General features: G+C 34.9%; 1 protein-coding gene across 2 annotated transcripts; it reads left to right on the top strand.

Annotated features, from left to right (window-relative positions):
- The first annotated feature begins 2,233 nt into the window (after positions 1-2,233).
- On the top strand, positions 2,234-12,383 carry LOC147391277 (uncharacterized). 2 transcript variants are annotated; one of them, XM_086458418.1, is made up of 7 exons: positions 2,234-2,384; positions 3,672-3,851; positions 4,791-4,873; positions 8,373-8,537; positions 10,029-10,139; positions 11,625-11,691; positions 11,823-12,383. In XM_086458418.1, exons 2-7 carry the CDS (start codon positions 3,731-3,733, stop codon positions 12,098-12,100), a joined length of 825 nt encoding a protein of 274 aa, XP_086314544.1. In that variant the 5' UTR covers positions 2,234-2,384; positions 3,672-3,730; the 3' UTR covers positions 12,101-12,383. The 2 variants fall into 2 exon arrangements, with proteins under 2 accessions (XP_086314544.1, XP_086314545.1); XM_086458419.1 differs by lacking the exon at positions 2,234-2,384 and adding an exon at positions 2,451-2,602.
- The last annotated feature ends 822 nt before the right edge of the window (positions 12,384-13,205 follow it).

Here is a 13,205-nt window from a genome sequence, read left to right as displayed (position 1 = left end):
GAGCTAAATGAACCATTTTAAGTGAATCTGAGATTTGAAATGTACAAGCATTCTAGGTTTCTATGGTACAAGAACTTCAAGTATTCTAAAGGGTACAATTTTTAGGATTTTCTTTTCAATTAGAAGATTGTTTGCATTAAGAGACGACAATATTGTAGTTTGGGTGTCATTTGTATTGTATGTGGTTTGGTTTGGTTTGTTTTTCTTGTTTCCTTTTGTGTGTCGGAGGTCCTCTTTTCGACTTTTGGGTAATATATCTTATATAAAAAAAATAAAAAATAAAAAACTCAACAACAATAACAATAAGATCCACCAGAGTTCAAATGGATCGTTATGATTCAGAGAAACAAATTAAGATTTAGAGAACAAAAATTAAGCTTCAAGCAGGTTTAGTGACGATGAGATTATTTTTTTATTTAAAAAAAAAAAAAAACTCAGAGAATGAATGAAGAATTGGGGGGGAGGGGGATGAGCAATTGTTACTAATTTATAACATGGTTTTGAACAGATTTGAGATGGGTTTTTGTTTATTTATTTGATTTTCATTTTTTTTAACAAATTTGAGATGGGATGGGTCTTTGCTTGTTCATTTGATTTCACTTCCGAGTAACAAGTGTTTAGGCTTTGTTGATCATAGAAACAACACAGAACCTGAACCAGGGAAATGTAGAAGAACATATGGAAAGAAATGAAGATGTTCTAAGGAAGTTGTTCCAGATGGAGATGTGCTCATTAATAAACCAAAAGAATGAAAGAGATACTGAGAGAAATACCTCACATCTCCTATGTTCGGCTCCTTCATCCCAAACCTCTAGGGTTTTTGAAAACAAATGTACCTGTGTTTTACTTGGGTGTACGTAACAAAAGTTGGCGTGCCAATATTATCTCTCTCTCTATCGAATTTTTGAAAATGATCAAGGGAGAAGTTGGAATGTAAACTTCTCTTTCTCTTCTTTTCACTCCGAATCTTTCCACTTTTGCCATTTTATCCCTCCTTTTCAAGAAGAAGTAGAGTTTCGAGGATATGGGTTGGATTTTATCCGAAATCCGATTGGTTCTAATTCGAATTTAACAGGTTCCTTGGAATACATCTGAAAAAATCTGTCAAATATGAGTTGATGTCTCTAGACTAGAGTGGAATCTAGGTCAGATAGGGATCCATCATTGCATCTACCTAAATCCGAATGATGATTGGTTTGAAAATTATATTTTTATATTTTTCAAAATATTGTTCTCTTGCTACTTTAATATTACATGAATTCTTATAAAATAAAAGAATTACCATGGTAAAATAGACTAGTATAGCAATAAGAAAAGAATTATAGTAAAATAATATTAAACGGTCTGAAATTATCTGACTCGACAACTTGAATCAAGTAACTCGATCAATTCGGATCTAGATATGGGTTTAGCAAAAACAAAATGGCTCTAGATTCAGATATGAACATACTCATTTATGGCCCGAACCCGACCCATTTTAAATCCTAGCATAACAATAATTGGGCTAGTATTTTGATGATACTTTCTTGCTCCCCCGCAAGAGCAAATTTTAGAAGCCCAATTTAACTTATTTTGGGGGGAAGTATTTTCTAGCGAGCCTTTATATCCATTTCTAAATGTACATTGTGCCTTTATCAAGTGTATCCCAACACTGTTAGTTTGGATGAAGAAAATCAAATCTCATAAAGGAGGGGAGAGGTAAAATTATTTAAAAGACTCTAGTGGAGGGATGGACTTCTTTCTAAATAGTTCATAAGTTTTAGGCGGTATCTTAATGGTCCATTTAGTAAACTATTCTTTTCTTAATAGTCTTGAACCTCATCACACTTTGTAATATTTTTGAAATATCTAAACTACCATTTTTTTTTATCTTCTTCATATAATTCGATTTTTCAACGATGATTGAGATTATTTCTGACAAATTTTATTGTGAATGATGAATGGAGAATGATATATTATTAATTTTGAATATTTAGATGTATTTTTTTCAACAATTTATAAAAATAATAAAGAACGAATAAATTAAAATTCTAAAAATTTAGATTTAAGTGTTTGTTTTGAAACTATGATATATGTATTTTGGGTATTTTGAGAAGAATTATTCAATATTGAAATATTGAAGTTGAAGAAAATGAAAATAATTATAATAAAAAAAACTAGTTCAGATTTACAATAGAGGAGCACATTGGATCGGGCCAAACCAAACCGAACCAAGGAAATCAGTTTGGTTTGGTTCATATTTTTGCTCTTTAGTTTGGTTCTGGTTTATACAAATTCTTTTTATTCTTGTTGAACTCAACTCTTGTTATCGTTGCGAAACCTTTGGTGAAACCCTAGCCATCGATCAAGGAATAGATAGCTGTCGTCACGGGAAATCTGAAGAGGTATCTTTTCTCATTTCAATTCGAGTGTTTGGTCTGCTCAACAATGTTGGTCAATCGTATTACATTGATCTCTCGATCTAAATCAAAACTATGTTAGCAGAAGTAGGTAGAATGCGATTGAATAGGGTATTTTCAATTTGGGGGTGCTTGAATAGTTGGGTTTCCCCCATTGAGTCAAAAAGAATTGTGGAAGCCCTAGATAACTACTGAATTCAAAGGTAAATTACTAGAGTTTTTATGTTTTTATATCCATTAAGTAGACAATTCTAAATACATGAAACGCCTTGCATGATACAACGATCTCACCATGAAATGTTGATCCTGAGGAAGAAAAGGAAAAAAAGGGGTGGTTAGGGGATCTGATTTAGGATTTGAAATTTGATTAAGGATTTGGGTGACAATGGGAAAAAGGTTTCCAAAATCCCAATTGGGTATTGAAATGTAAAATGCCAATTTGTAAATTACAATATTTTGGTCGAGATTGGATAAGGGTTAAAAGAAAGGAGAAATGATTAAGGATTGAGGTTTGTGGTAGGTCAAACCCTACAAGTGTGTTTATGTGTCAGGAATGGGGGACACTGTTTTTATAAAACGTTTTTTACCACACTGTCTTGATGCCGACCATTTCTTCAATGTTTCTTACAACACTGTCAGATGCCGTTGGATTTTATAACATGCACGAATTTGTAAACCACTTTTGATGGGGTTAGAAGTTTTAGAATGGACTGATTTTTTGTGAAGACAATCTCCTTACCATAGAGAACATCCTCACAAAAAACCAGTCCATTCCGAAACTTTCAACCCATATAGAACAAATTTGGGCTCTCTAACATTGGCTGCCGAACCTGAGATATATAATTCATTTATGCAAATAATTGTTTTGATAAGAATTTTTTTATAAGAATATTTCTGCAAATGGTAAAAAATCCTAATGCATTTTGTCTTGTTCCTTCCCCTTCTTTATGAATGCACTTGTCAAAAAGGGTGCTGGCCATTACAATGTCAGTTCTGGTATTTTAGTTCTCTTGATTCAGCTTAGGGAATCACTTCTGTTTTCCCTGAAAAAAATGGAAGATACACGGTGGTTTATGCTAGTGGTAGGTTGTAATAAAAAGAGTAGAATATCCACCCCCCCTCCCCCTTCTCATTAGCATTCTCTGAGGTTGTTTGGTAAACTAGTAGGTTGTGACTTCCACATATTGATAATTGTGGTGTTTAGACACTGATCTTGGGCATTTTCTTTGTTATATATCCCCTAAACTATTTGTATTGTTTTCCTTTTCATAGATGGATGCATTTTCTTTTTGAAGATTGTTAACTGAAAGCCTGGTTTAGCTTCTTTAATCATGGTGGGCTGGCAGAGAAGTTTACAGTCCATACTTCGTCATGCTGGCAAAAGGGTGGAGAAAAATTATAGTGCATCAATCAACTTTTCCAGTGCTCATATAAATTCATCTTCTTCAATAGGTGAAAGAAGTTCCTCTCTCTCTCTCTCTCACACACACACACACACACACCCGACTGAAAATTTTGGACGGTATTGAGATTCCATTTTCTCACAAGCTACATAACAATAAAAGGACTCATGCTTCATTGTCTGACACATATACAAAGTGTTTTGACACAGAGAAGTCTGGTACAACTGCACATACCTGAAGTGTTTGACATGGCTCCTTTGAGAAGTCCAAAGCACCAATCAGTACATGTATTATAATAATTTTTTAATATTTTAAAGTCAGTATTTTAGACGATGGAAATAAGGATAAAATATGACAAGTAAAAGGAAGATTCCCTTAGTCTCACTGGACATCTGTTGTACCATTAAGGTGGTTTAACCCCTTTTTGATGAATATTGGTTCTTTTTTTTGCTTATCAGGAAAATGTGCAGAATGGAGCTATTTACAAACTTAGTAAATGTGTATAAATTTATAACATCAAACAACTATAATTGTGTCTAGCGACTTAATAAATTAATGTATTGAGGATGGAATAAACTAATTACTCCTTCAGAAGTCATATTTTTGCAGAAACTTGAAATGAAGGGTGACACCACCCTTGTCAGGATGTGGCTTAGGTTGTGTCAAGACTGAAAAATGCATTTCCGGCACATAGAAATCCTTAAAAGTGTTGTATTGTACATGGCTCACAAGCATGGACCCTTTTTTTTCATTCCATCCTGCCCCCTTTCATAACGGTTAAAGGTGAAATGAGAAGTTGTAAGGTTGTTAACTTGTTATCGAGGAATCTTTCTGTAATACCTCTGTTTCTTCACATATTTCCCATCTTCAATTTCACGCCATTGACTTGGAAAGCACTGTTGTTATTTTCTCTATTCGGTCATACATCTTTTCGTGCATCTTAAGATTCTCCAATCTGGTGGTTGTGTAACACGGATTCCTATTGCAGGTCAATCTTCTTTTCTATACAGATCACTGGATTCTCCTTGCACAAGGATTCTCCAGCCTTTTCATCAGTATTTGCAACAGTTGGTAATGCTCACTTGTCCCCTCCGTATGTTGAGTTGCTTATGAATTTGGGCATATTTATTTCTACTCTATACGTGTGTTTGGCAATAAAGTTCATTTTCCCATGCAAGTGAAATCAAATTTTTTTTCTTGTTATCACTGGCATGTTTTATTTTGCCTATAAAAAAGTGAACTTTGCTCAACATGCTTGTGGGAAGCAGGCACAAACATTTAGTATACACTACCTACCTAAAATCAAGTATATGAATTCACCAACTGATCAAAAAAAAAAGTACATGAATTCACCATACATCTTCGCTTTGCGACCAAAATCCCAAGTAGTTGTTTATCTCTTCCTTCAAGTATGTGAGATCATTTCAGTTATTGAAATTCCATTTTTGAAAATATGTTGCATTATTGTTTTTCTTAAAAAAATTATGTGATTACCTGAGGTTCATCATCCTTATTGCACCCCTTCTTTGGGATACTGAGCATGTGATCTATTTAGTCACTGTCCTATATCTCCAATCGATGGGCCACTTTTTAGTGGCTCAGGAAAATATCAAACTTGCTGCACAATGCACTATGTACACATCTGCCCACCTACACCCCCACCCCTATGCTCACCACCACGCTCACATGCAACTTGAGTCTCTCCCCCCAAGTTAACATTTGGTATGTTGAGTGTACATTTTTCTCCACTCTCGGGTGTGTCAAACCCTCAGTTAAGCCCCATTATCCTCTTATATTCATAGTTCTTCCCCTCTCCAATAGATCGGTCTTTTGGAGTAGTTGGTTGGTTAACATTGTATCAAAGCACTAGGCTCGTATAGGTCACGGGTTCGATCCTTTCCACCCTTATGGGTAAGGGGGTAGTGTTAGAGTGTACATTTTTCTCCACTCTCGGGTGTGTCATACCCAAGTTAATCCCCGTGACCCTCTTATATTCATACTTCTCCCCCTCTCCAATAGATCGGTCTTTTGGAGTAGTTGGTTGGTTAACATGGTAAAAAACGTTAAGGCTGTGTTTTTAAACTGGAGTTGCAGGTGAAACGAACTCCAACAATATTTTTAGTTCGGAATTCCTATTGGAAATTTCTCACTACTACAATTCTAGCATTTGGATGGCTAACTCCACAAAATTGGCATTATGAGATCTGCAAATTTTGATCCTATTAATCGAAGTTTACAAACTCATTACCGCTACAGAATCTTGACACAGACTAATGAACGCTACAGACCCATGACCCCAACTTGATCCAACAGCAAGCTTAGCATACCCATTCAATCCCTCTCTTAGCAGCAACTTTTATATAAACATCTACAGTCTATCATCTACCTGTAATAGCACACATGCACTTAAAAATCTCTTGAAAAATTGATCAATTAAAGAAATAGAACTTTTGAAAAAATGATTGGCTTGAAAAAATAAAAAATCTCTATGCCATAGGAGGGAGGTCATTACTCTTAGTTGCTGCCAAACAAATCCATGCTTATAAACATCAATTTGACTATCAAAGCATACATGGATCTTTGCTCTGTTAAGTTGAGCAATGATAAGCAAAGATAACGTGATCGATAATACCACAGACACGATGATTTTGTTGGCTATATCTACATACTATAATTTGACCACCTCGTAGCTAGAATATTTCTACTTTAAAATATGCACAACTAACTGTTGATTGTCAAATGATCTTATGGTTGAGGACAAATTATCAACACAGAACTCCAAAAGCAAGATATCCCTGCTTCTTTAGAGTGGTACATTAGCAATGCTATGAGATTTTACAAACCATTTCTTTTTCAAAGGTTTTGGTATCCATGGAGACTCGCTTCAGGAGAAGGCTCCCAATAAAGACCATGAGACATTCTGCAAAGGCTTACACAGTCTATCTTATAATAGAAAATTAGAAAATTGTAATTATATTATAAAGTTCTATCTCTATCTATCTATCTATCTATCTATCTATCTATCTATCTATATATATATATATATTTGGCCCTAATCTTTACAGTTTCTAATGGTTTTTTTAACTCTAGCAATCTCTGCCTCTTCTTTTACGTCTTTGATTTTTTTTTTCTTGTTTCTTCCCTACTTCTGTCTCTCTATGGTAAAATTACTCCCCCATTTCTAGTCTTAGATTGATGTTATGTTCTTTAGTTGGAGTAGTTGCTACACTTTTTCGTTTTTGTTCGAGGGATTAAAATGTGGTGGATTGGAAGTTTGATACAATGGATGTGGTTTAATTATAATCTGATTTTGATGAGTTCAGAATTTGGATTATATACTCCAAAAGTTCTTGCTCATGAGGCTTGTGCCTCACTCCTTAGCGTTTGAAAACATTAGTACTACATATTGATATAACAAAGGTGTTGTCTATCAGGGGAGGACAACCATATGAATGCTCCCAACACCCTCTGCTATAATCTCCAAAAGTTTGAGTCTTTGATGCAATTTGAAGTGCGATGGAGCAAGAGCTCTGTGAACTAGTATAAAGCAGACTTGATCATATCCCACAATTGATACCAAGTACAATAATGTCAACATGAAAAACTACCACAAAGTATTACCATGCATTGTTTGTTCCTCTAGAAATCAGAACAATACTTTGTTAAGTAACATAATAGATATTTTTTTTTTGATGGATAAGCTGGACTTGACATGACCTCAAAGTTGCTTTGCAATGTGTCAAACCAACTGAGCTATGGGTCTATGCCCCATAATATATTCTTATATACTATGAAATCAACAAAGAGAAGTTCAGCAGAAAAAGCTCCTTCTGTGATCAAATTAATACTAAAAAAAGCTACTGAGAAACTCCCTTAGAACAATAAAACAGAAGAGACCTATTTAAGATTTTCAGTTCAATGATCATTAGGGATTTCTACCAATTAAATAATCCAAACGAAAACATGTCATCATCATCCTTGGCACTGCCTTCTCCACCAGAATGGTGATTGTGAGATAACCATCATGTGTATATATACTACGAGTTTGACTGCAGGTCCTAGCTGAGGACAAAATCGCAGCTCCTTGGTCGTGGTCGAAGCGTGTTTAGGGGTGTGATGGGGGAAAATTATGGGAGTCCAACTCTTAAATTTTCTTCTTCTTTTTTTAAATTTTTTTATGAATCAACTCTTATCAGAGTTGAAAATGACTTGAGAAGGGTGGAATAGACAACTCTCATATATTCTGAGAGGAACTGCAACTATGTTAAAAATGGGAGTTTGTCACCCAAACAGGAGTGGTGTTACTTCATGTGAATTGCAATTCCCCAGTTAAGCACCCTAAGATCCTTTTGATTAGTGTATGTGGGTACTATTTCAGCTATGTTGTATCCTATTGATGGTCTTTCATAAAATAGCTTGGATCACTCTTTGGGGAGCCTATATGTACTATATCGAGGGCAGGGCCATGAGAATGATTGGCAAGAGTTCATCAAAATATGCTCTCCTAATATGAAATTTGTACTTCAAAATTCAAATTGCTTCTTCTGTACTGTCATTTTTTTTATTGTAGGGAATTTCCAATTCAAGGAAGCTGCTTGCAGATTCATCCTCCGATGTAAAGCCGATTCCTTCGCCATTGACACCAGTTTTGGCACTAAGCAGTGGAAATACTGAAAGCCAATCTGTGGTATCTAAACCTTCACAAGTGCAAGCAATTTTAAAGGGCATCAAACAGGTACTAAATCCAGTTGGGTCCACCTTTCTTTCTATCCAGACAGTAACGTGTGCTGTAAGTTCAAAGTGACTTTATCGTAAGGAATGTAAGGATGATAAAATTGCTAGAACTATTGTGTTGCTTGTACAAAAACAATCAGGTTGCTCTGGTTGTTAGTATTGAGAGATGAATCTTGCTGTGCAATATATATGTATATATATTTTGATGATTTCAGGTAATTAGATTTGATTATTTTTTTATGTTGATTACTAATTATTAATTTGATCATATATTAGTACTCAAATTTAGCGGATGTGCATATATATAACCATCATTGAGTGCCTGTTGAAATTTCTCTATGTTTATTCTTTACATGTAAACATGGTACTTATAAATGAGTATTTCATGCAAGGCCAATGAAAATTTTATTTTCCATTTTAAAAGGGAGTAGTTTTCTACACAGTTAGTGCGTAGTAGATTGGGTTGACTTACATATGGCAGTCGTGGTGATTTCCTTGATTTGCTCTACGTATTTAACCACCTCACATTCTTATTGGTTTTGTGTGTCACAATTTCAAATATTTTCGATCATTTGTTTGCCCTGTAAGTATGGCTTGTCTGGCCCGATAAACATGATCAGTTCCTATTTAAAAGCATAGAGTGCTGAGAAAGCAAACCATGTGACTTTCTAGTAGAACATAATCATCAGCTATGCAAAGACAAAGGTGAATTGATCAAAGATGTTTTATTTCTCATGAGGGATACATTTCCCATAGCTCAAGGGAATGACGGATAATTTTGGAACATCATGCATTTGGGATTTCTTTTGGCACATCACATGGGTGACTTCAGAGATCCTAGAAATGTTAGGAGTTAAATACAGTTTCCTTGATTTGTTCACCCTACAGGTATTTTATCTTCTCACGAGGGGTATACCATACCGCTAGGGAACAACACAGACTTGTGGAATATCACACATTTGGAATTTCTTTTGACAAATTGCATGGGTGACTTCAGAGATCATAGAAGTGCTCGTGTTTAAACCACCTCTTTTGAACATTGTTTGAACCAAAGCACAAGTCGCCTACAACTTGTGAAACAAGACCATATTTCTGAGTTTTTTTTAAAAAAAAAATATCATGATACCATTATTTTTGGATATTTAGAAGGTGATTGATTTTTATACAGTAAGTTGATAATAAAAAAAAAATATAGGTGAGGTAACATTTTTTTTTCAAAAAAGGGGTATTTTTTTAGTATACAAATAGGTTGCAGTCTACTGTCGAGAATTAGAAAATCTTAAAGTGCTCCCCAAATAGCGAGATCTTCTTCAATGTAGCACTGCATCCATCCACTCATGAAATTGGGTTCAATATCTCGGATGGAGAACCAATGAAATGTTAGTTCTAAATCCCTACATGCACGTTAATAGATTATATATACAAGGATAAGACTTTGATATTTGATTTCCTGTATTCATCATTCTGACTATCTATAATATGGTGGTTTTAGAGTCCCAAGAAGGTCAATCTAGTGGCTGCATTGGTTCGTGGAATGCGTGTTGAAGATGCCCTCTTGCAACTGCAAGTAACTATCAAGCGAGCTACAAAGACTGTCTATCAGGTAAACAATATGTACAAGCTTATTTGTTGATTTAGCAAAGTTTGGAAGGAAATATTCTTGTTGGCCTGCATGTATTTTCGAAATGAAAAAAAGTCAATTGTCTTATTCATTTTTTTTAACCTTGGCATTATCATGTTTTTGGTAATTTATTATTGTAATTTAACATGGTATTTAATTATATAATATGAAAACAATACCCAGTAGAAACAATTACACGGTCCTAACCCTAGCTCAATTTTTTCTGATTGTTTCCCGATTTTACCGTATTTTTCGAATTTTTTCCTTTGCCAACTTATTCCTGAACCCTGACTTGGAGATGATGATGATGAAGACAACCTAAGCTAACCCTTAGCCGTTATGATCATCTGGGCATTATTCCAATCATTGTGGTCAGTAAATGATTCCTAATCCTATTTCACCTTTTAAGTTGACCATGGATGATATCTTCATTCGACATTTTTTTTTCTACCTGAATTTCATGTCATTTTGCGCATTCCTCATGCCCATTGCCCATAGAATGCCATCCTCACCAGTAAGGTCATTGGTCTTCTTTACACATGCACAAGCATCATAAATGAATTTTCTTTTTATTTTATTTTCTATTGAAACTATTCATAAATTTCTTTGAAAATATACTCATTTCTGATTTGTCTTCCCTAGAGTTACCAATAGTTATATGAACATTTGGCTTCATCTTGACAATTGAACATTCAGCTCCATAAACCATGATGGTCTTTTTGATGTTCTGTAAAAAGTTTCCTTATAGTTGATTGTCACATGATCACATAAAACTCCATGGGCATTTCTCACCTTATCCACCCAACACTAGTTCTATGAATCACATCCTCATCCATTTCTCTTTCTCTACACACACCATGCACGCACGTTCTGAAAATAACCTCTGTTGTAATGTCATTATAACAGTTCATGACAGTTTCACATTTAATTTTATTATTTTTTATAAATATATATGGATAAAGGGGTAGTGGTTAGCTAGTGAAACTGGGTACAGGGGGGTTTGAACCTTAGGACGGGGGGAACAACACTTTACTTATCTCACCGACTTAGCTAACTTCTTTCCAATTCATTTTTTAAACATGACTTTTATAAAAAAAAAAAAAAAATTGAATATATATAGGGAGGTTGAGAGACCTGCCTACTACAAGAAAAATAGAAAACAAATGGCGAGCTACATATCCAATGCCATCTAAAAAGAAAATATTCAGAAAACACCCCCTTGAACTCTAGAAAAACTTCCTCGCAAGCAAACGTGTAACCCTTAAAACGTCTTATTACAGATTTATAGCATGAAGTTCCCATACTTTTTGCATAATGTCGTCACATTGATCATAATGGTAATTACAGCACAACATTATGCTTTTAAAATGGGTCCTTCTAAACCTTGGTGGGGGTAACCTCAATTTCATCATTAAAGTAGAATATGAAAAATTCTTGTAAAACTTGGATGGATATTTTCTGATGCAGGTTATACACTCAGCCCGTGCCAATGCGACCCATAATCATGGATTGGATCCTGACCGTCTCCTTATTGGTAATTAGCTAATTAAAAATTTTCATTTTAAATATATGGGTATCTCTTCTTTTTTCCTTCCTGTTCTTTTGATGCCAGAAATTAAAACAGAAGTTGTGTTTTTTATTTTATTTTATTCTTTCTCTGGACAGCCGAGGCATTTGTAGGTAAAGGGTACTTTAAAAAGAGAATTTCATACCATGCAAAAGGGAAATCTGGGGTAAAAGTAAGACCCGAGTGTAGGCTAACGGTGGTCGTAAGGGAAACAACTCCAGAAGAGGAGGCGAAGATAGCTAGGCTGAAAGTCAGCAATTTTCGGAAGCTCACTAAGCGCGAGAGTCGTCTTGTCCCTCATAAGCTTATTGAGACTACTCCCGTATGGAACCGCAAAGGCAAGACACAGAGTCGGGAAGCAAGACCTATGTATTGACCCTTCCTTTGGCATTGAGTAGAAAAAAAAATTGTCTTTTGCCAAATGATACTGAACTCCAAGTTGAAGTGGAAGCAAGAGATGAACATTTTCGGGCTTCAAATTAATAATGGTAACTTGTTTTCTACTTTTAGGTATAGATTCCATTTAGTTACAGCATGTTTTGAATGATCTCTCACCCAAATGGTTCTATGGTCTCATCCAAGTTGCTCAATTGAGAAACATTGGCTGTGTTATTATTACAGTTTTGAGACTTACAAATGGTAGTTTATTAAGTTGCTGCTTTTGTTGTGGGTATGTTATTCAAACTTTTTTGAACCATGGTAAACCAAGTTTGGATTTGAATTAGGATAAATCTGGGAAAGTTTTGGAAAAAATGCAGGGGAAATTTTGGGATTGTACAGATGATGTGTTCAGATTCGTTCCACAAAACCCATCAACCTCAACCTTCTAAAAACTCTGTTTTGTTCTTGAAATTTTGGGATCGGCTGGTCCTCCATTTGGAGATTTGTTTTTGGAAAAATTCGTTTGATCTTTGGGCATTGCTCTGGTCGACCACCATAGTCTAGCATTTGGGCATACTTAGTACTACATTGCTTCCATTCATAAGCCTGTTTCAGTAATATCCTCTCTCTCTCTCTCTCTCTCTCTCTCTCTCTCTCTCTATATATATATATATATATATATATATATATATATATATGGGTCCCGTTCCGCACTCAACCATTTGCCCAACCATTTTTGTCGTACATGGGTTAGAAGTTTTGGAATAGGCTGATTTTTGGTGAGGATGATCTCTAACATTTCCCATATATATATATATATATACCAAATTTATGAGACTAATGATGAACTGATTCGAAATTCACTCGTTGATGTGGCATATGCATAGAACCATAGATCTTTCTCATTGTATATCCCGAAGAAAAAGATCTATGGTTCTATGAATATGCCACCTCAAGCGAGTGAATTTTGAATCAGTTTATCGAAACTCAAATTTATAACTTAGGGTGCACACCTCGGTTGTCATCAGGAGTTTACAAATTACTGAAGAAGCCAATTTTTTTTCTTCTAATTTATGAAAATGGTAATGTACCTGATTTTG

The sequence above is a fragment of the Akebia trifoliata genome, chromosome 11, assembly GCF_017979445.1.
Source record: "Akebia trifoliata isolate Shusen 1 chromosome 11, ASM1797944v1, whole genome shotgun sequence".
NCBI lineage: Eukaryota > Viridiplantae > Streptophyta > Magnoliopsida > Ranunculales > Lardizabalaceae > Akebia > Akebia trifoliata.
This window is presented reverse-complemented; position numbering and strand designations above follow the sequence as displayed.

What these genes read in the sequence shown, in the direction of transcription:
- LOC147391277 (XM_086458418.1), top strand. Translation starts at nt 3,731, where the DNA reads ATGGTGGGCTGGCAGAGAAGTTTACAGTCCATACTTCGTCATGCTGGC. An exon ending in ATCAGTATTTGCAACAGTTG is followed by an intron (nt 4,874 to 8,372) that starts GTAATGCTCACT and finishes TTTTTATTGTAG; the next exon opens with GGAATTTCCAATTCAAGGAA. An exon ending in TCCTGACCGTCTCCTTATTG is followed by an intron (nt 11,692 to 11,822) that starts GTAATTAGCTAA and finishes TTCTCTGGACAG; the next exon opens with CCGAGGCATTTGTAGGTAAA.